This window comes from Prionailurus bengalensis, chromosome A1 (genome assembly GCF_016509475.1).
Source record: "Prionailurus bengalensis isolate Pbe53 chromosome A1, Fcat_Pben_1.1_paternal_pri, whole genome shotgun sequence".
NCBI classification, from domain to species: domain Eukaryota; kingdom Metazoa; phylum Chordata; class Mammalia; order Carnivora; family Felidae; genus Prionailurus; species Prionailurus bengalensis.
The window spans coordinates 79110146-79132861 of NC_057343.1; the positions used below are offsets into that span (position 1 = coordinate 79110146).

The 22716-nt window shown below is 46.0% G+C and overlaps 1 protein-coding gene across 1 annotated transcript in view; it reads left to right on the forward strand.

The window, feature by feature from the left end:
• MYO16 (myosin XVI) overlaps positions 1–22716 on the forward strand; it is a 609750-nt gene that overhangs the window by 147998 nt on the left and 439036 nt on the right. The window contains 1 exon segment of the mRNA XM_043582911.1: positions 3058–3321. Within this exon segment, the coding sequence (XP_043438846.1) occupies positions 3096–3321 (226 nt within the window). The 5' untranslated portion in view covers positions 3058–3095.

Consider the following 22716-nt stretch of genomic DNA (forward strand, 5'->3'; position numbering starts at 1 on the left):
GTCATTCAAAATTCTGCAGAGCTTTGGATGTTCCCTTGATCACCATTTAACACGGTCGGAGAAAACCAAACAAACTTCTGAACCACGGCACTCTCTAGCTAGGGTGATGTTAATTTCTGGAAGAGTTAAAACCCAAAATAGCAGCGCCTAACTACAATCGAAGTGAATTTCTTTGTCCGATGAAAAGTTAGGACAGGGGCTGGTTCGTGGCAGGTGCTCCAGGGAGCCATGGGGGGGGGACCGAGGCTCCTTACCTGGGACCATCTTTGCTATGTGGTGTCCACGCTGCCATAGCCATAGGCTGTAGGAGGTTTAGAACACGTTAAAGTGCATGTGGGCTTTTTTTTTTTCCGTTTTATGAGCCAGCCCTGGGAAGGTCAAAACTGACGTCAACTTACGTGTTTAAGGAGGAAAGAGAACGGGTTTCCCTAGTCAGTCTCTGCCGCAACAGTGAAAATATGCTCTGTTTTACTACAGCACGTGCCCTGTATCCTAAGGAACTCACGTATTATTGTGAGAAGGTGGTTTGTGTGAAGTGGAAATGGTGTTAGTGCACGCGTAGCCTTTGGTGGGTGAAGAGCGCCAAAATAGCGGGAAAGAATTAAAGCCTTTTCCGGGGAAGAGCCCTCACTCAGTCCAGCCGCTGGGCAGGCAGAACCAGGTCAACTCTGCTACAGGACAATTGAGACCCAGTGCCTGCCCGGGACCCCCCGCCCGGGGAGGCCAGCCAGCCTTGTCCAGCTCAGACACAGTAGTTCCTCTTCAGCACCCCCCTGCCCGCCTGGCCTGCCCAGACTGTCACCTGAGGTGCTAATGACTGCTATTCTTAGTGCCCTGGTGACCAAGTTCCACAAGTTCTGGGTAGCCTGCCTCAAAACTCCATTTACCATTACTATGTCATTTTTAGTGTGGTGTCTTACAGACTGACTACAGCACATATACATGATGCAGCTGGTCCATCCAGAATTAGACAAAAAGAAAGTCACAATGCCCGCTGTGCTTGTAGAACGTAAAATAAATCTCAAAGTTCAGACCATTTAAAGTCAAAGCATGGGGAATTATTTGACAAGAAAATATGTGAAAAATTAACATTTTATACATGGATGGACGTGGAAGTTCACAGCCTCGGCCTCCGATTTTCCGAATCGTAAGAGAATTAATTTATGAACATCCCTCAGCGCTCCTTTCTGACAGACCGAGAGGGCTGCTCAATAAATCGTGAGCTGACACTACAGACTCCTTCAGAGTTAATTGAAAATTTCACAGGAAGGTTTTTCTCATGAGCGGAACACTAGAGGACTGTTGTGTTGATTGGGTTATCCTGCACCTTCGACTGCCTGCTGATCAGCACGTAATACTCTGTGAGGTCACTGATCTGACCCTCTGGGTTTTCCCGTGGTTCTGCTGATTCCCTGGGCACCTGCTGACAAATCAGGAAGGTCACGGGAGTCACACCGTCCCGGGAACCCACGTACAGTTTTCGGTACAGGTTGCAAAGCAGAGAATCTTTCCTGCCGTTATTAATGAGCTGTCCCAGAGGATCTGTTTGTGACGGTGATCCTGGCTTTTATCACACAGACTTCAGAGTGATTTGTCGGTATTTCAGAACTGCTGCTGTCTCTCTGTGGTTAGGTCACTGGAAAGGGAATGCTTTATGTATAGTGTTTTTTCCAACACCACACTTACAAATACTCACAACGATGGAGATGTGTATGAAATTAATACGATTCTAAAATGTTGTCAAATGCTAAAAAACGACCAAAACAAAATTTCCCAACTCTGCCTCTCCCCTGTCCCCCTTATGGATGTTAAGTATCTGGCTGTCGGGAATCCCCGGCTCTTATTCTGTCCTTTTCTTGAGCCTTTATGGAACATTTGTGGCTGTCACGGAGTCCTCTTTTTGGTCTTGGACAAATCACAGCCTCGCTCAACTTCGCTTTCCTTACTTGCAGAAGAGAGATGGTCTTGCCTGGCGGTTGTGAGAATGACACTTTGCAAAGCCTCAAGCGAGACAGAAATGGAATTTGCACTGTCACAACTTGGTGCCCTTTCAGAGGAATTGGGCACATCTCCAAAGACGAAGAAACAGACCCCTTTCTGAGTGATCTTTCCAGATATAGTGTATGATCAACCACACTTTGGGGCATGTGTTGCTACTTTTACTTGCTTGAGACTTAAGGTCATAGATATCTGAATGGAAGAACATGCAACGCTTATCTGAGCCTGTGCATTACATTCTAGAATTTTCAGTGTTAATTTTCTGCCAAGAGTAACATTTATTCTAGTGGTAAACATACGGGCCTGTATGATTCCGTTACACGTGTTTTGAGTGGCATTAATAAGGAATATCCTAGCGAAAGAAAGGGAAGGTTTTCAGCTTCAAGATGGAGAGCTCACTTTGTTAATCACTATGTTAATAAGACAGAGACCACAACGGCAACAGTTCTATCCAGGATTTTGAATTGCCAAGAGAAAAATCTGTTTCATTGCTTAACCATTATTAGGTCTCTTAGAAAGGGATATTACCAATCACTAAGAAAAGTATTTAGCAATATGTCGGTGGAAAATATCCAGGGTGTCACATGAACAGTTGCTAGGCTACATAGGTTCTATTCCATTAGATACACAGAGTCATCGGGATATACAAAACCAGTGTTATTAGGCTGTGCTCAAAGACTGGGAATGGCTCTCTGCCAGAATTTCACACACAGTTTAGTTGGCATTATTCAACGAAGGGGCTTTAATGCATCGGTAAAACTTTTAGGCCTTTACAAAAACAGTAAGGATGGTTTGCCAGTAATTGCGTTGTGCAAAGCCACACATCTGTCTCTAATTTTCTTATTTGTTTTATCACCATGCAATGTTGAGTGTGACACCAGTTCCCTTCGCTTCTGCTCTGGTCTGTAAGCTGGCCTGCGTGCTTGCGTGCCAAGCACAAAGGGGAGTGAGTGAGTTTCTGACCTCTGGGGTGGGTAATGGGAAATCGAGCGTGCTCTGTGGTGCTGCTGTATTGTCGTGACAGTGGGTCCACTGACTTTCTCACCGTGTGTCTCGTAGGTTGCTTTCAGCTATGTAACGTGTTTCGAACCCATGAGATGGAAATTGACCAGTGCCTGCTGGAGTCCCTTCCCCTTGGCCAACGGCAGCGGCTGGTGAAACGCATGCGCTGTGAGCAGATCAAAGCCTACTATGAAAGAGAGAAGGCTTTTCAGAAGCAGGAAGGGTTCCTGAAAAAGCTGAAGCATGGGAAGAATCAAAAAGTTCATTTTAACCTCGCTGACATGATACAGGATGCAATTATCCACCACGATGACAAAGAAGGTACAGGGCACACACGTTTTCTGGTGTGGGTTTCCTGGTGGGAAGAGGAAGGGTAACATTTCTTCTAAATATTTGGGGCTTTTTACTGAAGGTCTGAAATCGTCCAGGGAAAATCCTCTTTCTAATGAACACAGTTAAGACCTCCAAGTCTCTTAGTAAAATGAACAAAATGCAAACTTTTGGTGAAATTATTGTGTATATATTTTTTTAAAGAACTGCCTACCTGGAAAGCATGTGATTTCCCTAATTTTTAATGAACCTTTTTCTTCCCCCCCCCCCCCAATGAAATTGTTTCCTTTGAGGATGAGATTGTGTTGCAAAATTCGTTATTGTCTCCTTCATGGGTAGGAATACCAGAGGAGTAGGAGGTAACTCCTTTTTTGTTATTCATATTTCACTTATAGCTCTTCATGTAACAGTCATCTTCTCTGTGGAGCTGGAAGCACCTCGAGGGGCATTGGCTCTCTCAGCCAGGTTCACTGGGTCCTTCTGCTGGTGCTGGTACCTTCCAGTGCTGTTGAGTGAAAAATTGAAGCAGTTTGTTCAAGTTCACCAAGCAGTGGTTGTTGGAACAGGTCTAAATTAGAATGCAGGTAGACATAAGCCCTATATTGATTTAAAAGGAATGCAACCACAAAGTTTCTTGGCAAAGTTATAAAGTGTCTTGTGTAAAGTATCAACAGGGCAAATAATGCCTCAGTTTGGGTTAAAAAAGTTAAGAATAGTAAAATAATAAACCCAGAGAACAAGAGGAACTAGTCTATGTATAATATGTAACACTTATAATAAGATATAATATTAGGGGAAGACATTGAAGACATAAAATCTGAATTAATGCTGAGGTAGGCATGTCACTTGGGTGGTCAAGAACAGGAAGAGATGTAAATCTTGTCTTTAGAAAACCTCTAATCTCAGTAGAGAGGGGAAAAGTCCTCGTAATAAAGTAGAAAACGATCAGTAGAAATGAAGTCTGGTAGAATGGGAGTGGTTGGTGGTAGAAGGTGTTTTTTCGGGGGCTCTGAAGGAAGGAAAGCCGAAACCACACTTGGGCAGTGTGGCCAACAGCTGCCAGCATGAGTTCTAGGCATGGAGATTTGTCAGAAAGGGGCAGGGGTGAAGAGGGCGGCTGCTAAACTGGTTTCCAGGAGATAGGATTATTGTGGATACTTCACACCCTGAAGCAGAACACAATGGGAGCCATTGTATGTTCCAAAGAAGAAAACTCACATGCTGCAAATAGCGTTTAGCAAATATTAATCAGGGGTGTTTACCTGTAGGATGGATTGAAGGGTAAGGGTAAGAAGTATGGGTAAAGACACCGACTGAGAATCCAGGGATGGCAAGTCAGTGTTAGAGTGAGCTGGGTTGGGATAGTAGCAGTGGGCATAGGAACCAAAGAACTAACTCAGAAGCTGTATTTCATAGGAAAAGTGTATTAATTTATCAAATATTTATTGAGTCTTTATTATGCAGCAGGCAACTGCAAAGGAAGCAGACAAAATCTGGCTCTGGGATGCCCAACTGTCTAGTGTGTGTGACCATAAATAATGAGGTAGAGTTAGGTATACAATATGGTGGACAACGAGGAATATGGAGGGAGGAAGACCAGAAGGAGGTGGGGAGTTGGGCATATGGATATCTGAGGAGGAGCATTTCGTGTGAATGCAGAGCCATGAGGGAGAGCATCCCAGCCTGGGGCGGGGGCAGGGGCGGTGGGAACCAGTGTGGTGGGAACAGAAAAATAAATGAAGACGATGGAAAGCAAGAAGCCAGCAGGTAGGGACTGCAAAGGTCAGGGAAAGCATTTTGGCTTTTGCGCTCAGTGAGTTCTGAAGCCACTGGGGGATCTTGAGCAGAAGAGAGACCTGGTAGCACATAGGAATTAACAGAATCAACCTGGCTGCTGCACTCTGACTTTAATGAGGAATCGTGAGGGCAGAAGCAGAGAAATCTGTTTGAAGCTTTGTCAGTGAGCTGGGCACGAATGGGTGGCTTGGACCAAAGTGGAGTGAGGGTGTGCTGAGAAATGGTCCCTTGGGGATGTACTTTCAGGGTAGAGTGGACAGGAAATGCTGATGTGGAGTGTATCAGTTCACACTGCTGCCATAACGAATGACCACTGCTTCAGTACGTGGTTGAAGAGGGTGTGAGTGCCTCATCTTATAGTTCCAAGGGTCAGAAATCCAGGACCGGTCCCACTGGGCTGAAATCCAGGTGTCATCAGGCCGCAGTGCTTTCTGTGGAGGTTCCAAGGGAGGATCGCTTTCCTTGACTTTCCCAGTCTCCAGCCGCCATCGTGTTCCATCAGTCATAGCCCCTCTTCCATCTTCAGAGTCAGGAAGGGGCGCTGAAGTTTCCATCTCCTGCTTGGAATTTCTCCTTTTTCTTTTTCTGTCCTTGCGTCTCTCTGACTGAATCTTTTGCCACCTTCTTCCACTTCCAAGGTGCATGTGTTTTCAGGGCCATGGGCTCACTTGGATCATCTAGAACAATCTCCCTGTTTTAAGCTCAGCTCATTAGCCGCCTTAATTCCTTTCCCCAGATACTATACCATATTCACAGGCATAGCACCGAAGGCAAAATTATGGAACACAAGTCCTACCTGCCACAGGGAGTAACAGACTCCAGGATAACAGCAAGTTTGTCCTGGCCCAAACAACTAGGAGAATGATGTGTTCTTAGAAGAGTTAGGGGTGCATCTAGGAAGCCAGAATGGGAGGGGGTATCATCAGTGAGAGGGGTACTCCTGGCTACCTCCTGGTAGATGGCCACCTACTCGTTGTATCCTCAGGTGGTGGAGACAGGTAGCTCTGGTCTTTTCCTCTTATTGTAAAGGCACTAATCCCGTCAGGGAGGCTACACCTCATGGTTTCATCTAGCCCTATTTTCCTCCCAAAGGCCCCAACTCCTGATATCATCACACTGAGTTTTAGGGCTTTCATATATGACTTAGCGGGGTGGGGGGGGGCACAAAAACTCAGTCTATCGCAGATGACATACTAATTCTGTCCTTGGACCTGGCCTAAGTATGAACAAATGAAATAGTACTTTTTTTTGAGTTTCTCATGTACCTTGGAAACTCCTATATGAGTACCAATAGACTTCACAGTTTCACAGGAAAAGTATTAATTTCTGCAAATTAAAAAATTTAATTGCATTGAAAAAGGTAAGCAATTTCTTTAGAGGCAGTATAATCTCTCTAGCATATGTTGTACTTCTAGAAAGGTAGTCAGGAAAAAGTATTTATTCAATTATGGTAGTCATATTTTCAATTATCTTGAAACTACTCAAATAGTGAAATGTACATGTTTATGAAATTGAGACATAAAAATATTGCCATGAGAACCAACTTTTTCCATTTAAATTATTATTTCAAACTTTATAGTTCTACCTTTGTGTAAACAAATACATTTTCTACCATAATTCCAAGGCTGAGTGTAAAGAATCAAATATACTTTTTCAAAGGACAACATATTGTTCATGCTAAGGTTTGTATTATATCATTGAGAAGCAATTCAGAATTTTTGTTTTATTTTCTAAATGTTGCATTTTTGTAATTTCAAATTTAGTATCTTCAATGCTTTACTGTTCTCTTCTGAGAGTTGGTGATACTTCAGTGTTAATTTGTCAATTTAATGTACTACATCAATGTAAAATGTGTTCGACATTCTTTTCCATCTAAAAAAATGTTATACATTTTGTTTTAGGGTTTTTAATTCACTTTCTTTGACATATACCATGCAAAAGGAAAATAGAAAGGGAGAGGGAGACACAAAGAGAAAGAGTGGGAGAGCTAAGGACACAGAGAGGAAGTGCCTACGTAGAGAAAATGTAAATGGAATGCAGTTCCTCTGTTAGAATTTCTCCTCCCAAATATCAGTCAGCTTTTACTAACTAATCCACAATATGTTCTTACTAAATGCAGAATAAATGCAACGGAGTGACTTTATTATGCTTTTAGTATCTAGCACTTTGCAGGCTTACTCTGTGCATGTCTATACTTTAAATGACTTTTGTCACTTCACTGTCCTGATGAACATATGCAGTAGGTTGGATTTTCTTCCTGTGGTATGAGTGCAGATATTGAGCCTTACAAGAAATAATTGCTCTCTCAGGTCTACCTGAGTTAAAAAACCATCTTTTTGTCCACAACAGCATCCTGTCTTTCAAGTCGGCTTCTTTTTTTTGTTGTTGTTGTCTGTTTAACAACTTTGCTGAGGTATAATTGGCATACAAACAGCTGTATACATTTAGTGTGTACAACTTGATGAGTTTGGAGAGAAGTATACACTTGTGAAGGCATCACCAGAATGGTCATAAACTTACCAGTCCCTTTATTTAAAAAAAAAATTAAATGGTTTCTTCTTTGGTGGTGAGAACATTTAACACATCACCTCTCAGGTTGGCCTTGGATGGTAAGTGAACTAAACTATCAACCACACAAGTGGGTTTGCCTCCACTGCCATTTGGAATCCTTTCTTCCTCTTGTCTAGTTGAATTCTCCTCACTGTCAAAGGAATGGACAGGGATGGGGACAGACATTCTATATGCTGTGATGTTTTCCCTCCTTTTCTTCTCAGACCCTTCCCCATGCCCCCCTTTTTGGTTACAATTTAAGAAGACTTATTAACTTATATGCCAGATATTTTCTGAGAGTCCCTTTTATTCCAGCCACAAGAGAACTTCGAAGTGTAGTTGCAGATTTGTAATGTCCAGCTTCACTTAGATCAGAAGTCGACTCTTAGGAAGAATCAAATTATAACAATGTGAAACTCTGTTTCCTTCTCTTACCCCTCAGATGCTGGCCCCAGTTTCCATGGAGGGCTGAGGTTAAGGGCCGTGGTGTAATGCTCTGACTGTAACTCTCCTCTTTCCACTTGTTTTTCCTAGAAGGCGTTACCTTTTCTCATTTCATTCCCTGTCCCCCACTCCAGTGATTCCCAAATCTGCATTCAGACCTTTCTGCTGAGCTCCAGATCCTTACATTCCTTACTTGTCACCTTCACCTTTGAATAGCCTTCCCTGTCTCCTGCCAAACCAAAATTTCTTCTTCTATTCTCTACTTCAGTTAATGTCACCTTCATTCACTTCTGGCCCCAAAATCTTGAAGTTGTGTTGATTTTTAAAAATTTATTTATTTTGAGAGAGAGAGAGAGAGAGAGAGAGAGAGAGAGAGAGAGAGAGAGACTGGCAGGGGAACATGGGAGGGAGAGTGGCTGAGAGAGAGAGAGAGAGAGAGAGAGAGAGAGAGAAAGAATCCCAAGCAGGCTCTGCACTGTCAGCACAGAGCCTGACATGGGGCTTAAACTCACGAACCATGAGATCATGACCTGAGCAGAAACCAAGAACTGAACACTCAAGCGACTGAGCCACTCAAGCTCCCCAAAGTTGTGTTGATTTACATACAAATTTGTAAAACACTGATGCCTGTACCGCCCCTGAATTATTCACAGAAGTATTATCTGCTTGCATATTATCCAGAGCCCTCTAAGAATATACCTAGAATGTAGCAGATACATTAGTCCAATATGTATTGAATTATCTATTGATGGGTGGACAGCTTACTTAGACATTTATAAGTAAATCATTAGGACCAAGTTTTCTCTCCCCTTCCCACCCATACCCCCAATGTGTAGTCTTGGGTCAGAGAATAAACTTCACATATTTCTTAAGTGTTTCACACATGAAACTTGAAATGAGGCTTCCCTTTGACTTAGCACTGGTGGGTACTTAGATGAGCCCTCTCCTTGTATTTGCTAGGACTGATGCAGAGGTTAAAATGATAAAGCGGGTGATTACTACATAAATTTATTTATTTTTTAAAATTTATTTTCTATTTATATTTTAATGTCTAGAGTATATATGTAAAAGGAACCAATGATAATATTTTGCTGCTACCATCCTATCTTTGTGAAGATGACCCTTCTGCCATGGCCCTGGTTCCCAGTGGTGGCTTTGGATTTCTACGGAATGCAACCTCATTCTGTCTCCCTAACCTCCCCATATCCAGCTGCACAAGTAGGCAATGAGAAAATGTGACAGCCAATAAATGGATTTAATTTGACCCCTAGAGAAATTGAAACCAAGACTCTTCCACCTTTAGAGTGGGGTCAGAGCCACCCAACAGATATCCAATCCTGGTCCTCTATATGCATTTACTATGAACATAATTGAGTGTGATGTGTTAACTACTACAAGAATACGTACTTCTAGAACTCAAAATTAGGAGTATATATTTGGCATTGAATGTAGATAGACCCTCCCCGAAAGGGTGGGATTCAGCCAATACGAATGTCTTACGTATTGGATACTTGGGATTGGAAATATAAAGCATCATCCCGTCTTTAAGGAAGAGGTTGGGGAAAGGAACATTCTCAGCGAAAAGATGAGCGGTATACTGCTGTCTCTACCTTCCATGATCTAGAATGGTACCACATGTGGGCAGAGGGAGAGAAATGACAGCTTTATTAGAACCATTTCCATCTTGTTGATTTCTCAGTGATCTGGGAACAGAAACTATGAATGAACCTGTTCTTCTCATTTGGCAGAGGAGGGCCAGCATTTTGGAAGAGGTAGCTCAGGTAAGATATTACGTGGGGCAGACACAGGAACCAAGGGACCACTTCTAGAATTTAAGTAAAAGGATGCGTTTTTTGGCTCCAGGCATATGTTCACATCAGAAATCTGGAAGGCTAAATGAATATTGCTTGTGGACATGCTGAATCCAGAAGCCCAGGGCATTTGCGAGTTTCACAGAGAATTTTCCAGAGTGATCTTCACTGGACTATGATGCTTCCAATTAATAGGTAACAGTGGCTAGGTAATAAGGGACCCATTTCAGAACGAGTTATAGAATCATAAAGAGCTGGAAATTAAGTGCATTTAAAATCTGAGGGATTCCGTATGAATTTAATGAGTAGCTTAGTATTTCGCCAACACTGAATTCATATTCCTGACAAGTATTAATTATTTTAACCGCCTGCTTTGTAGCCGTAACTTCACCAGGTACTGTGAAAATAATTGGGGGGAAAAAGAGAGAAAGAAGCGTGCTGCATAGGCTTTTATAATCTTAATGGAAAGATACACTGTCCTTTAACAAACAAACTGAAATTGATCTCTTTAAAAGGAATCACAGAGGGCATTCACTGGGGTGAGGTTCGGATGAGATGAATCTGAAACTGCTCTGTGGGAAGATTTTCATTTCGTAGAAGGGGATAGAAGGACGCTTTGGCTGCAAAAAACAGCTGGAATGCAGGGATAGAGGCAGAGAAAGGCAGGTGTCTGACGGAGAGCATCTTGAGGGAAGCATCATCGGGGATTAGCATCAGTGATCCTAACCCTGCAGTCAGGAGGGCGGGTCATTTCCTCCCCTGACACAATGAGCTGTGTGAGCCTGGCCAGGGCATTTTCTGTGCCCTGAAAATAAGGTTGAGAGGCAGAGCGAACCTCTCAGAAGTGGCTGTGAGGATTAGTTAGGTAACTCACGCAGAGGACTTCAGGTGACATCTGTCATGTCTTATTACATGCACAGTCAGTGTGTTGGCCACTGTTTGGGCTCAGAAGAGAATTAGGAGATAGTGTTACAACAGTCACGAGTGGCTGGTAATGACCCTGACTGGTGTGGGGTTCAAAGACAATGGCAGCGGGTGTTAATGTACAGGAATAAAAGCGTAGCATTAGGAAGGTTTTGGGCAACCATATTATAAATTATAATGAAATAGAAAAAAAGGCAAGATAGACAGATAAGCTCAGGGCATAGTTGTAAACATGAGTTAATGAGAAACAGCAGATGGATAGAACCTTCGGAAATGGATAGAAAGGGAAAAATCCACATTATTAAGCTGAGCATTGTCTTCATCATTCTTTTCTGCTGGGGCAATGCATGTTTTTATATGAAATATTACATATAATGTATGTTTTTATATATGCACACATGTATTATATGTATATATAGTTTTATATAGAGAGCATAATATGTGACCATCATCTGTCTCAATACTTTATTAATTTTTTTTTTAATTTTTGAGGCAGAGCGGGGAGAAGGGGAGAGAGAGACACACACACAGAATCCAAAGCAGGCTCCAGGCTCTGAGCTGTCAGCACAGAGCCTGATGAGGGGCTCGAACTCACGAACCTTGAGATCGTGACCTGAGCCGAAATCAGACGCTTAATTGACTGAGCCACCCAGGTGCCCCGAATACTTTAAATGCATTGTTTCATTTAACCCTCAAAATAACCCTGTGAGGCACTGTGCTGGGTGAAATAGTGATCTCCTTAATTCCTGCGCGCCCAGAACCTGCAAATGTGACCTCATTAGAGTCTTACAGATGCACTGAGGCTAAGATGATGTCACACTCGATGAGGGTAGGTCTTACAGCAAGGGCTCGTGCCCTTATGAAAGGAGAGAGTTTGGGCACAGAAACACACAGAGGGAAGGTGGCCATGCAAATACGAAGGCAGATGTCAGACTCCACAGATGGCTGGTGGCCCTGAGAAGCGAGGAGAGAGGCAGGGAAGGGTTTCCCTCAGGGCCTCAGAGGGAGGGAGGCCTTCCTGACTCCTGGGTTCCAGACTGCAGCCTCCAGGACCATGAGACAAGAGGTTCCTGTTTCCTGGCCCCGTTTGTGGGGCTTCGTAGAGCAGCCCTTGGAATCAATGCAAGCATATGCAAATACTGTCCAGCTTTATGGATTAGCTACTTGGATTTAAAGAGGTTAAACAAATTGCTCAGGATGAGGGCACTAATCAGGGACAGAGGGGGGATTCAGACCCACCTGCGAGTGAACCTGGCGTTCAGCGCTGCCCTGTGCTGCCTCAGATTGCCTGCCATAGCAGCTCTGATGGTGGCTCCGGGCTGGTCCCGCGTCCCTGTGTGTGAGCTCTTCCAGCTCTGTGGCTCTGTGACTCTGAACTGTTTGAGCCAGTTGCTTTAACCCGACGGTCAGGTGAGGAAAGGAGGCCATTCGCAGAGCAGCACGAGAATATGGGCGCTCTGTCCAGCAGAGAGCCACCTGCGAGCCATGGAAAGTTCACGGTTACCAGACATCCTTTTCCTCCATCCTCTGACTCTGATTGTCGGTGGGATGTCTGACACTCTGTTCCCTCTGGGACACACGTTGCCATTAAGCAGATGTTTGAGGGCAAGTGTGGCCCCTCTGTGGCTGGGTTCTGGGATACAGCCCAGAGCCGCGTGGGGCCGTGCAGGTAGGGCTCAGGGCCAGGACTCTATCTCCGTGGGAGGGAGGTCCTTCTGCCATTCATTTCCACTCATTCTGCAGGGCTGCTCTGGGTGAACTGCGAAGCCCCGCTCCCTCCTCTTCTAGCCTGGTGCTGCCCGCCCCCAGGCCCCGAGTCCCCTGCTCCCTTCCTCCCCTACAACTCGCCCCTGCAATTCCCGTGACCTCCTCTGCAGCCCCATGGTCCTGATATCCAGGCCTCCGGAGAAGGGGAGAGTTGAATTATGTTGTTACAAGACACTGGGAAAGCATCTAGTCCCAAATCCTCAGTTTGGAACCTCTCTTCCAGAATTTTCTAAAGCATTTTAAGGAGAATCAATCTCTTCTTTACCTATGCTGAGGCCATTTTCCTTCTCTGGTGATTGGGGGGAAAGTTGTCTCTTTCCTCATTATTCTGCATCTGCTGCTTGTTCTTGCCCCAGGCCAACTACTTTCCATTGATCCCAGGCAATAAATAGGTGGGGGGAGAGAATGAATTCATAGAAATTTGTCTGGACTCTGCTGTGTCCGTGGTCTGCAGTTCCCAGCATGGGAAATGTACTTTCTCACTTCTGTGTCCCTGGGGTCTTTACTTAAGCTCTGTCCTCTGCCTAGAACCTTCTTCCACCTTTTTGTTCCACATGAACCTCTTTCTCCCTGGGGGAGCTTTCTCTGACATTCTCAGGCAGCACTAATCTTTTTCTCCATTGTGTTGCCTGTGATGATTCCTTGAGGTTTCCACGGTGTTCCACGGTTGTATCTTTTACTGGAAGGGTTGCCATGTAAGAAAACGGTCATTCCTTGTTCAGCATCCATTCCATTACTTAGTTCATATTTACTGACCTCCTGCCATCTGCCGTGCACCATGTTCGGGGCTAGAAATAGACAAAAAGGGGAGAATGGGTTCTGGGCAAAAAGAAAAGACAGAGCAGAGGTACGATCAGAAAGTGTATTTTCTTTTCCTGCCCTATTAAACGCTGTGATATTCCTGCCCCTGTTCCCAGCATAGAGGATGTCTGTGTTGGTCAAGGTTCTGGAGAGAAATAGGACTGATAGGAGACACACACACACACACACACACACACACACACACACACACACACACGGGGTGGGGAAGATTTATTTTAAAGGGTTGGCCCCCAGGGTTGTGGTGGCTGGCGAGTCTGAAATCTGTGGGCTGGGAGGCGGAGAATTCAAGTGGAAGTCGGGGTCGCAGTCTCACATTTGAAATCTGCAGGCTGGAGACTCAGGCAGGGCTCCGTGTTGCCGTCTCGAGGCAGAATTCCGTTTTCTCTTGGAAACCTCCACCTTTGCTGTTGAGATCCTCCACCGATGGGTTGGGGTCCACCCGCAGTGTGGAGGGCCGTCTGCTTTAATCAGAGTCAATTGACTGAAGAGTTAAGTCACATCTGAAAAAAATACCTTCACAGCAACATTTAGACTCGTGTTTAGCCAGAGAGCTGGGCACCGTGGCTTAGGTATGTTAACGTGTATAATTCACCGTCACAGGCGTTCACAGGGGACTAATGCGAGTTGGGTTTATTGAGTATTTACCATGGTTCAGGCACTGTTCTAAGGGTTTAAAATGTCTTCACTCCTTTCCTCCCCGTCGTGGCCCTGTGATCCCAGAACAGGCCTACGCACAGACTCGACCCATGAAGGGACTCGTCACAGCCCGCATCGCTAGTTATGGTAGACCCGGATGGAAACCCAGATTGAAAGCCAGGCAGTGAAGCCCCAGAGCCTCCTGACCGATAGAAACAAGTCTGGATTTGTCAGGAGGCTTATATGAAGCCTGTTGCAATGGGGGGGGGGGGGGTGGTGGGACACTGACCTTAGATCTGTAAGCATCTCGAAATCAAGGCGGAAGAAGCTTTGCTTTTCTGGGGAGGGCTTAGCAGGACCAGCAGGAACGTTGGGGAGGGGGGCCGGGAGGTCGGGCTGGCATGCGGCAGGACTGAGTGTGTTAGTGGGACATTTGTCTCCCTGTGGACAGCTTATTTTTGGAATGAGCTGTTAAGGGAAGGTGTTTGGCCCCTTACTGCTTGCTTCCACAGGAGGCTGCCTGAGTCCAGGGGCCTGGGCAGAGGGGCTTGGGCAAGCCCAGTCACTAGGTAGATAGCAGGCCATTGTGAGAGTTCTCCGTCATAATCATGTGCATGAAATCTAAACTCTCCAGGCGGTCGGTACAAGTGTTTGGAATTAATTAGCTAAAGAGCAAAATACTTTCCCTAATGATACTGTATGATAGTCTATGTAAAAAGTCAGGACATTTTGCTTCTTGTTGAAACTAGTATTCATGGACTATAGCCTCCCCATCGTTGGTGAATATTTGCTTCTTGTAGTTTTTCCAAATAGATTCTGATAGCACCTAGTGCGGGGCAACATGAGTGGATCGGTGTTGAGTTCATTCATTCATTCATTCATTCATTCATTCAGAATTAAGGGCTCATGTTTTCAAGTGTGCCCAACACTGGGCTAGGGATGGGGAGCACCGAGAGAAGTAGAGCTTGCTCTCAGCAGCCTGGCAGGAGGGACAGCTGCAGCAGACAAAGGCCGACAGTACTTAACATCTATGGGAGAAGGAACATGGACGGTGAGGGCAGTGGGTCAAGGGGGAGTGTGAGGCAAAGGGGACTGGCATCTCTCGGCTCTTCTGAGTCAGGACACTGAGGCAAAGCTAAAGTTGGTCAAAGGCCTGAGGTCCTGGAAGGATGGAATGTTCCAGAACTGCAGGCACTTGGATATGATTGGGGCTGGGGGAGGTTGGGGGCTATGATATGGGGCTGGTCTCTGGAGGCCTTCAGTGCCGTGCAGGGAGCTGGGCATTTGGAACAGAGGAGAGAAAGAAGATTGGTTTTACCCAAGTGTGTTCAGTGAGTTCATAACTCTAGACAGTTATGAATCTTCATACTCTCAACGTGGACATCACAGCCCCTAACCTGCCTGGGATAGTGATTTAAGGCTCTTTCTGGTTTTCCAAAAGGAATGGCAACATGGCAACAAGAATATGAAGGCAGAAACTAGTCCTTTAGGTCTCTTTCCTTACTTGCTAAGCGTTTTCTCATGTGAATGGCAGGAAAAGTGTGGGAGGGAAACATCGGATGGAAAAAACACATTGAAAACTTTTAACCTAGTAAGTTTTCATATTTCATGGGGTAGGGGGGCAGATGGTGGATACTGGCACAATAACATATTGTCTCCTGGTTTTGTATTCTTGCTGCTCTCACTTTCTTGTTCAAACGATATTACTTCTTGGACCTGCTGTCTTCAAACGTAAATGTCGAGTGAGAATTAATGGCAGAATATGAAATCTGTGTGTTGTAACTCTGTACATTCCTAAGTTATTTTTTTAATTTTTTTTTTTTAATTTTGAGAGAGAGAGAGAGAGAGAGAGAGAGAGTGCAAGTTGGGCGGGGAGGCAGAGAGAGAGGGAGACACAGAAACCGAAGCAGGCTCCAGGTTCTGAGCTGTCAGCACAGAGCCCCACGCGGGGCTCGAACTCGTGAACTGTGAGATCATGACCTAAGCTGAAGCTGGATGCTTCACCCACTGAGCCACCCAGGCGCCCCTCTAGTTTTGACTCCATTGAAAAACAAACTTTTTAGGTCACCAAATTAACACTGCAGCTAAGGTCTCTGACCCGTCAAATTTCAGGCATTGTTGCTGCTGTAGATATAAACCAAGAGTTTTCTGATTCATTGTGCTCAGAACAGCCTCTGAAAAAAAGAAGAAAAAGAGACTTGTAATTTTTGGAGGAAAAAGACACAATCTGTCGGAGGCCCGGACTGCTGCTCGGTGTACCAGTGCAGCCCCAGAACAGTCTGTAGATCGCATTTGCCTTTGACAGTGCAGCTGCGACAGTCCAAAGGAAGAATGTTCTGCAGGCAGATTGTAGATTTGCCATTTATGAGATGAGACAAGTCGTTTAGTGTGTGCGGGAATGGACAGAGCAGAATAGACCATCAGGGATTATCTGAGGGTTTTCAACACACAATTTCTAGGCAATTGACATTTATTTATTTTTATTTTTATTTTTATTTTTTTGACGTTTTATTTTTGAGAGAAAGAGAGAGAGAGAGAGAGAGAGAGAGAGAGAGAGAGAGAGGGAGCAGAGGAGGGGCAGAGAGAGAGACACAGAATCTGAAGCAGGTTCCAGGCTCTGAGCTGTCAGCACAGAGCCCAATGCGGGGCTCGAACTCACAGACCACAAATTCATGACCTGAGCCAAAGTGGGATGCACAACCAACTGATCCACCCAGGCACCCCGGAAATTGAAATTTATAAGGGCTGTTTTGTAAAGCATCCTGTTGGCATCAAGGTCAAACTTACCCGCTGGACCCCTGTGTCTCGGGCTTCTCAAGATTGCCATTCTTCCAGCTGCCCCATCATCGTCCATTGCGTAGGGTCATTCCATGGAAGCAAAATACTTCACGTTGTCCAGAGTGGAAAGGGAAAGAGCTCTAGACTAAACCAAGCCCCCGCCCCTTCATTCGCTGATCCTTTAGGGCCAGAAGAACTCTGTGTCCTGTTCTCTGTCGTCTGTTGTTTCCACGAAAACACCGCTGCCGGGATTTCTCCCGGCACTTGCCCATGACCTCCTCGGTGCCAGTTGGGATTTATTTCCCTGTCCCCTTCACTGTCAGCTGGAAGCGGCATCCTCTGGGTGACGTCGCAGGTCATGTCTCCTGCTCAGTTGGCTTCTGGACCTTTCTCTCCTCGATTCCCTGTCGGCCTTGCCAGTCTCTGCTTCTCCGTCTTTTGGGCAGCTACTCTCAGTCTTCAAACTTTGAACTTCAGGGCTCTCTTCTGTCTACCCTCCACCCTCTAGGAAATGACATTCCAGGCCATGTGGATGCTGTGAATCCCACTGTCTATTCCCAGACGAGATCTCTTCCTGGACGTCAGACTTCCCTGTAGCACAATGTGCACACCTGCCCTCCGCACACTCCGGGCTCCCCACCCCGACCCCTGACAACACCGGATGCGTGTCTTTCCCACTCCGTGAATTCTCTCTGCTCGCACCAAATGCCTTAGACGCTTTCTTGACTCCCCCCTCTCTCTCCCTCACGCTGTCTGATCCAGGCACACATTCTGTTCCCTCTGCCTCTGGAGGGATTCCAAATCTGACCACCTCCAACTGCTTCTGTGGCCACTGTCCCATATGCCATCACCATGTCTTGCTTGGATTATGGCAACAGCCTCCCACAGCACCCCCTCTCTGCCTCCACATCTTCAGTGGCTTCTGGGCTCACCAACCGTGGCATCTGCGTCCTTGCCGGGGCAAGAAGACACCATGGCATCTGCCCTCTGTCCTGCCTCACTCCAGCCAATTTCCTGATCGCAACTTCATGCACACTCTTCCTGAGCCTCTCTGGCCTTCTTATGTTTCCTCACCATTGCCACACCCGCTCCTGCCTTAGGGCCTTTGCACCTTTGGCTCTAGAGCCTACAAGGGCATAGATTCACCTCCTGAGCTCTCTGCTGGAATGTCACCTGATCGGAGACGCTTTCTCTGACTCCTGGGTGAGCCGGCTTCTCCCCAGCCCCCTCTCCCTCTCCATCCACCCTGGATTCTTGTTTTCATTGCACTTCTCGCTGTACAGCCAATCCCTCATTCGTGTGTGTGTGTGTGTGTGTGTGTGTGTGTATGTGTGTGTGATCTCCCAGGAGAATGCAGGTCTACAAGAGCAACAGCTTTGTTTCCTTCAATGCTGTCCCTTCACAGCTTCTAGAACAATGCTTGCAGGAAGTAGGTAACCATAGCATGTGTTTAGTGAATACAGACAGGGATGCAGTCTCTTCCTAAGCATCTTTGAACATGTAGCCGGATTCTCACACAGAGTCCTGACACTGAGGCTTTTCTCTCCAGGAAGCAACTTTATTCCTGCCGGTGATGCTTAGTTGGGTTCGTACCCAAAGAACTGAGCCCCGAAGATGGCACAGTTTTTTATACATTTTTACTTCTTTGTCTCCCATATATGGTAACACACAAACACACAGTCCGCTTAGGTGGTCTCACGTTACAAGGTCGTGAGGGATGTCACGTACATGTACAGCCAGGTTGCCTTTTTTTTTTCTTAGGGTGGGGACCCTACCACAAATGCATCACTCTTGGAAATCCCCACTGCCTGTTGTGGCCACTGTCACCTCCACTTAGGGACAACTGCCTTTGTCCATAAACCAATCACCTGCCTTCAGTTTGGTCTTCCCCTGGCTCATTCTTTACATGCTGAACATTACAGTCTTTCCAAAACACAAACAGAAATTTTGTCTCCTCTATGAAGAACTCTTACTAATAATATTAGTTTCCTAACTCCTTTCCCAGTGATCAGTTGTATTGATCTTTCCAGAGTGATTCCTTGATGCACGACCTTCCTCCACCCCACCCTACACGCAGCCTGGCTCCTCATCCTGGGTCCCCAGCATCTCGTACTGTCTCGTCCCTGGAACGTTACACAGCGGTCCACACCCCAGCCCTTTCCCCACGGATGGTTCCCATTCACTCTTAGGTCTCCGTCTACCTCGAAGCTTCAAGCCTGGGGCACCTCCACGCAGAAGCCAGTCCTGTGTCCCCAGGTCGGCTCCCAGGGTGCCCTGAGATGTCCCTGTTGCAGTGTGGGTCACTGGATGTATGACATGGCTCATTTGCTTCTCTTCATCTGGCCCTCGCAGTGGGCTCCACGGGGGGCAGGACCTGGATGTCACCTCTCCCCCTGGATGCCGGCACCTAAGGCAGCGTAGGCGTTCAGCCATGCACGTTATGTTTTGTATCTTCATTTTGCAAGTTAACATAAAACACCTCCACACAGCTACACATTGTTTCTACAGTGCAACGAACTCAACAGCTCTTCTCACCGAACTGAATGCGTCCTGTGTCTAGTATTTACCGAAACACCCAAGGTCAGTGTGTGGTCTCTGGGTTAACCTCACCAGCCCTCTGGAATGCAGGCTGTGTCTAGACTTGCTGCCTTCTTTGTTTGTTTTCTCATGGAAGTAGAGAGAGAGCCTAATTCCTGCTATGAGTACAATCAAAACTATCCTTGTTTTCCTACACCTTGAAGCATTTTGATCTGTCTCTCGTGTTTCCAGCAGTTACGTCCATATCGGGAATTGGACTTTCCTAAGATGACCTGGGAGGAGAAGGCCTAGTTTTGGGAATACCCCTAACACTCTCATTACACACCCCCCTCCCACCGCCGTGGACTGGATCCCACCATGTGCAGTGAGAGGGTTCACCCCTGATGTTGTAACCTCACTGTAGGAGGGAAGTTCATGCTTCATCGAGGTCCCAGATTATGTGTGGATGATGGTGTTGTCGCCTATATTATACCTTTGTGTAGGGATTTCGTGTGACATTCCATAATGACAGTGATTTTATTAAAATCTCCATGGTCTTGGGGCACCTGGCGGGGCTCAGTTGGTTAAGCGTCCGACTTTGGCTCAGGTCATGATCTCATGGTCTGTGAGTTCAAGCCCTGCATCGGGCTCTGTGCTGACAGCTCAGAGCCTGGAGCCTGCTTCAGATTCTGTGTCTCCCTCTCTCTCTGCCCCTCCCCCGCTCACTCTGTGTGTGTCTCTCTCTCTCTAAAAAAATAAGTAAACATTTAAAAAATTAAAAAAAAATATCTCCATGGTCTTATATGCAGAACAGTTGTCAGTGTGATTTTTGAGTAAAAAATGTCGAATGTCCTTCTCATGGCCTTGGGGTAATTTCTAAATTTAATTTTCCGAAGTCCGGGCATGACTCTAATCTTTCCTCTTGTATTTTTCTCCAAAAACCACACAGGCATCTGAAACTGTGCCTAAAGCGGCTGTTTCCTATACCCCCACTCTCCTTTCTTTACAGAAATTTCCTCCTGCACGCTCTTTGTCAGTATAGGGTGATTTTTTCCCCCCAGCAACTCCAGTTTGAAACCTAGTAGTTACTTTTGATATTTTTTTTGTCTGAACCGATCGTGGGCCTTGAACGCCTCCCTTGCAGATCCCACTAGTGAGTCTCAGTCACAGACCCGACCCCCACCCTGCGTTTTGCTCCCTGTTGCCTGAAAGGCTGTTGGAAACTTCTCTAGTGCTCACCCTTTGTCTTGTTGTGTCTCTGTTTCTGATGTTTTATCAGCTCTCCTCCACCCGTTCACTCTTGAAGTCCCCAAATGTATCTTCTCAGTGCATATTTGTGCCCAGGAGGGGGTTATATGCTAGGGAGGGTAATCACGGGCACAGGCAGGTGCGGTCCTTAGCCGGTGTGCATTACAGCCCAGAATGAGAAGCCCCCCCCCCCCCCCCCGGTATGGTTTTCTTCTCTTCCTCCACTCGCGCGCGCGCTCTCTCTCTCTCTCTCTCTCATCAGGAATGTGAATTCTTGCTCAGCTGGCAGATGGAATGCTGCTTCAAAGGGATAAGAGATCAACATATGTCTTGTTTTCTCCTAAGACAATTTCTGAAACACACAGCTGCTTTCTGGTCTAAGTTTTGAATGGAATAGTAGGAATGTAGGGAGGCATTTGCCTTCAGAAATGCTTTCTCCCTATAATCTGCATGCCGTTCCGGACTTTCATGCCAGTATTACTTTCTGTGTCTCTATTTTGTGCATCATACATACGCCTCCCCAAGGACCAGGGTCACCATCACCTGGGAGCTTGTTAGAAATGCAGATTCACGGGCCCCATCCCACACCTGCTGAATCAGTTACTGGGAATGTGGCAGGGATCGGTGTTTTAAGACACCCTCCAGGGGATCCTGAAGTTTTAGTTGGATTCTAGAGCTTCTCAGCTGGGCAGGTGTGTCATACTCTTGGGGTCTACTGAAATTCTTTGCCCAGGGGGCAGAGATGCTAAATGTTGTACAACCTGTAGGACAGTGACAAACAAAATAACTGTCCTGTCTCCAGTGACCCAGCCATCCCTCTGGACAACAGGATGAACCTGGTCTAGCAGAAATGTTGTGGTGCTTGGAATGCTATGGCTGATCTCCCTCCCTTCTGTGTTTCCTCCTTCCATTTCTTACCCTGATTCCTATCCCAAAATGTCCCTGTTGTCTTCATCTTTCACGGCCTGAATTAAACAGTACCTGCTTCAGGAATCTTCCCTGACTGCCTCGACTGAAAGAATAAAACTTCTGCGTGTGCCCGCTGGCATTTTGTCCGTGGATCTGGAATGTGCTTATTTGTCTTTGCCTTCTACTATAGTTCTTGATAGAACTGTCTCCTCTTCCCTACACTGCACAGCTCAGGACAGGATTGTGTCTTTTCTGTCCCCAGCAGAGTGGCTGGCCTGTGAGAGGCTCGTAGCAGAAACCACTTTTCCCTCCCAACCCCTTGCACTGTAGCGGCCCACAATGCTAGAAACACAGAGCACCACTGATTGACTTCGAGGTGTGTGGAGATAGGAGAAAGATAAAAAAGGAAACACCTTTGCAGTCCACGACCAAACTCTCGCAGGAAGCGTCTGCAAGCAAGAAGCCTGCCTCTGACAAATGAACTGCTTCGCATAGAATTGGTGCATGATACAAGAAGCCGTAATCCCGGCTCATTCCAGCTGTGCAATCCTAGAAGCCTTTGGTGAACACCCTGGGGCAACGTAGATTTGACAGTGGCCTTCGTTTCCTTCATGATTGGAGATGATTCTATAACTAAACAAAGTTACCTTCTTGTTCTCATAAAATGAAGATCGCAAACACTATTTCTGATCTGATCTGATCAGAGGGAAATGGAGCCATGTGTAGTGGGTGATAAACAGACAGGGGCATCTAGGGGCACATGATGTCCTGTAGAAATGGCTTTCTGCCACATGTGCCCACCTCAGTCCCTTTGATCTTCCCTTTGGATCTCACAGCTGGCCGCTGCTGCAGATTGATGCTATGACATTCCAATACGCAACCATTTTGGGCCAAGAATAGTTACCAAGTTTATATGATCCAATTTTGGTTTAGTTGCTTATTCTCAAAATTTATTTTATTGTATTTTTCTGAAAGTTACTTTTGTAAAATGTTTATTTGGAGAGAGAGAGAGCAAGGATGAGTGGGGGAGGAGCAGAGAGAGATGGAGAGAGAGAGAGTCCCAAGCAGACTCTGAGATGTCAGCACAGATCCTGACACGGGGCTTGAACTCACAAACCTCGAGATCAAGACCTGAGCTGAAATCAAGAGTTGGACACTTAAACGATTGAGCCACCCAGGCACC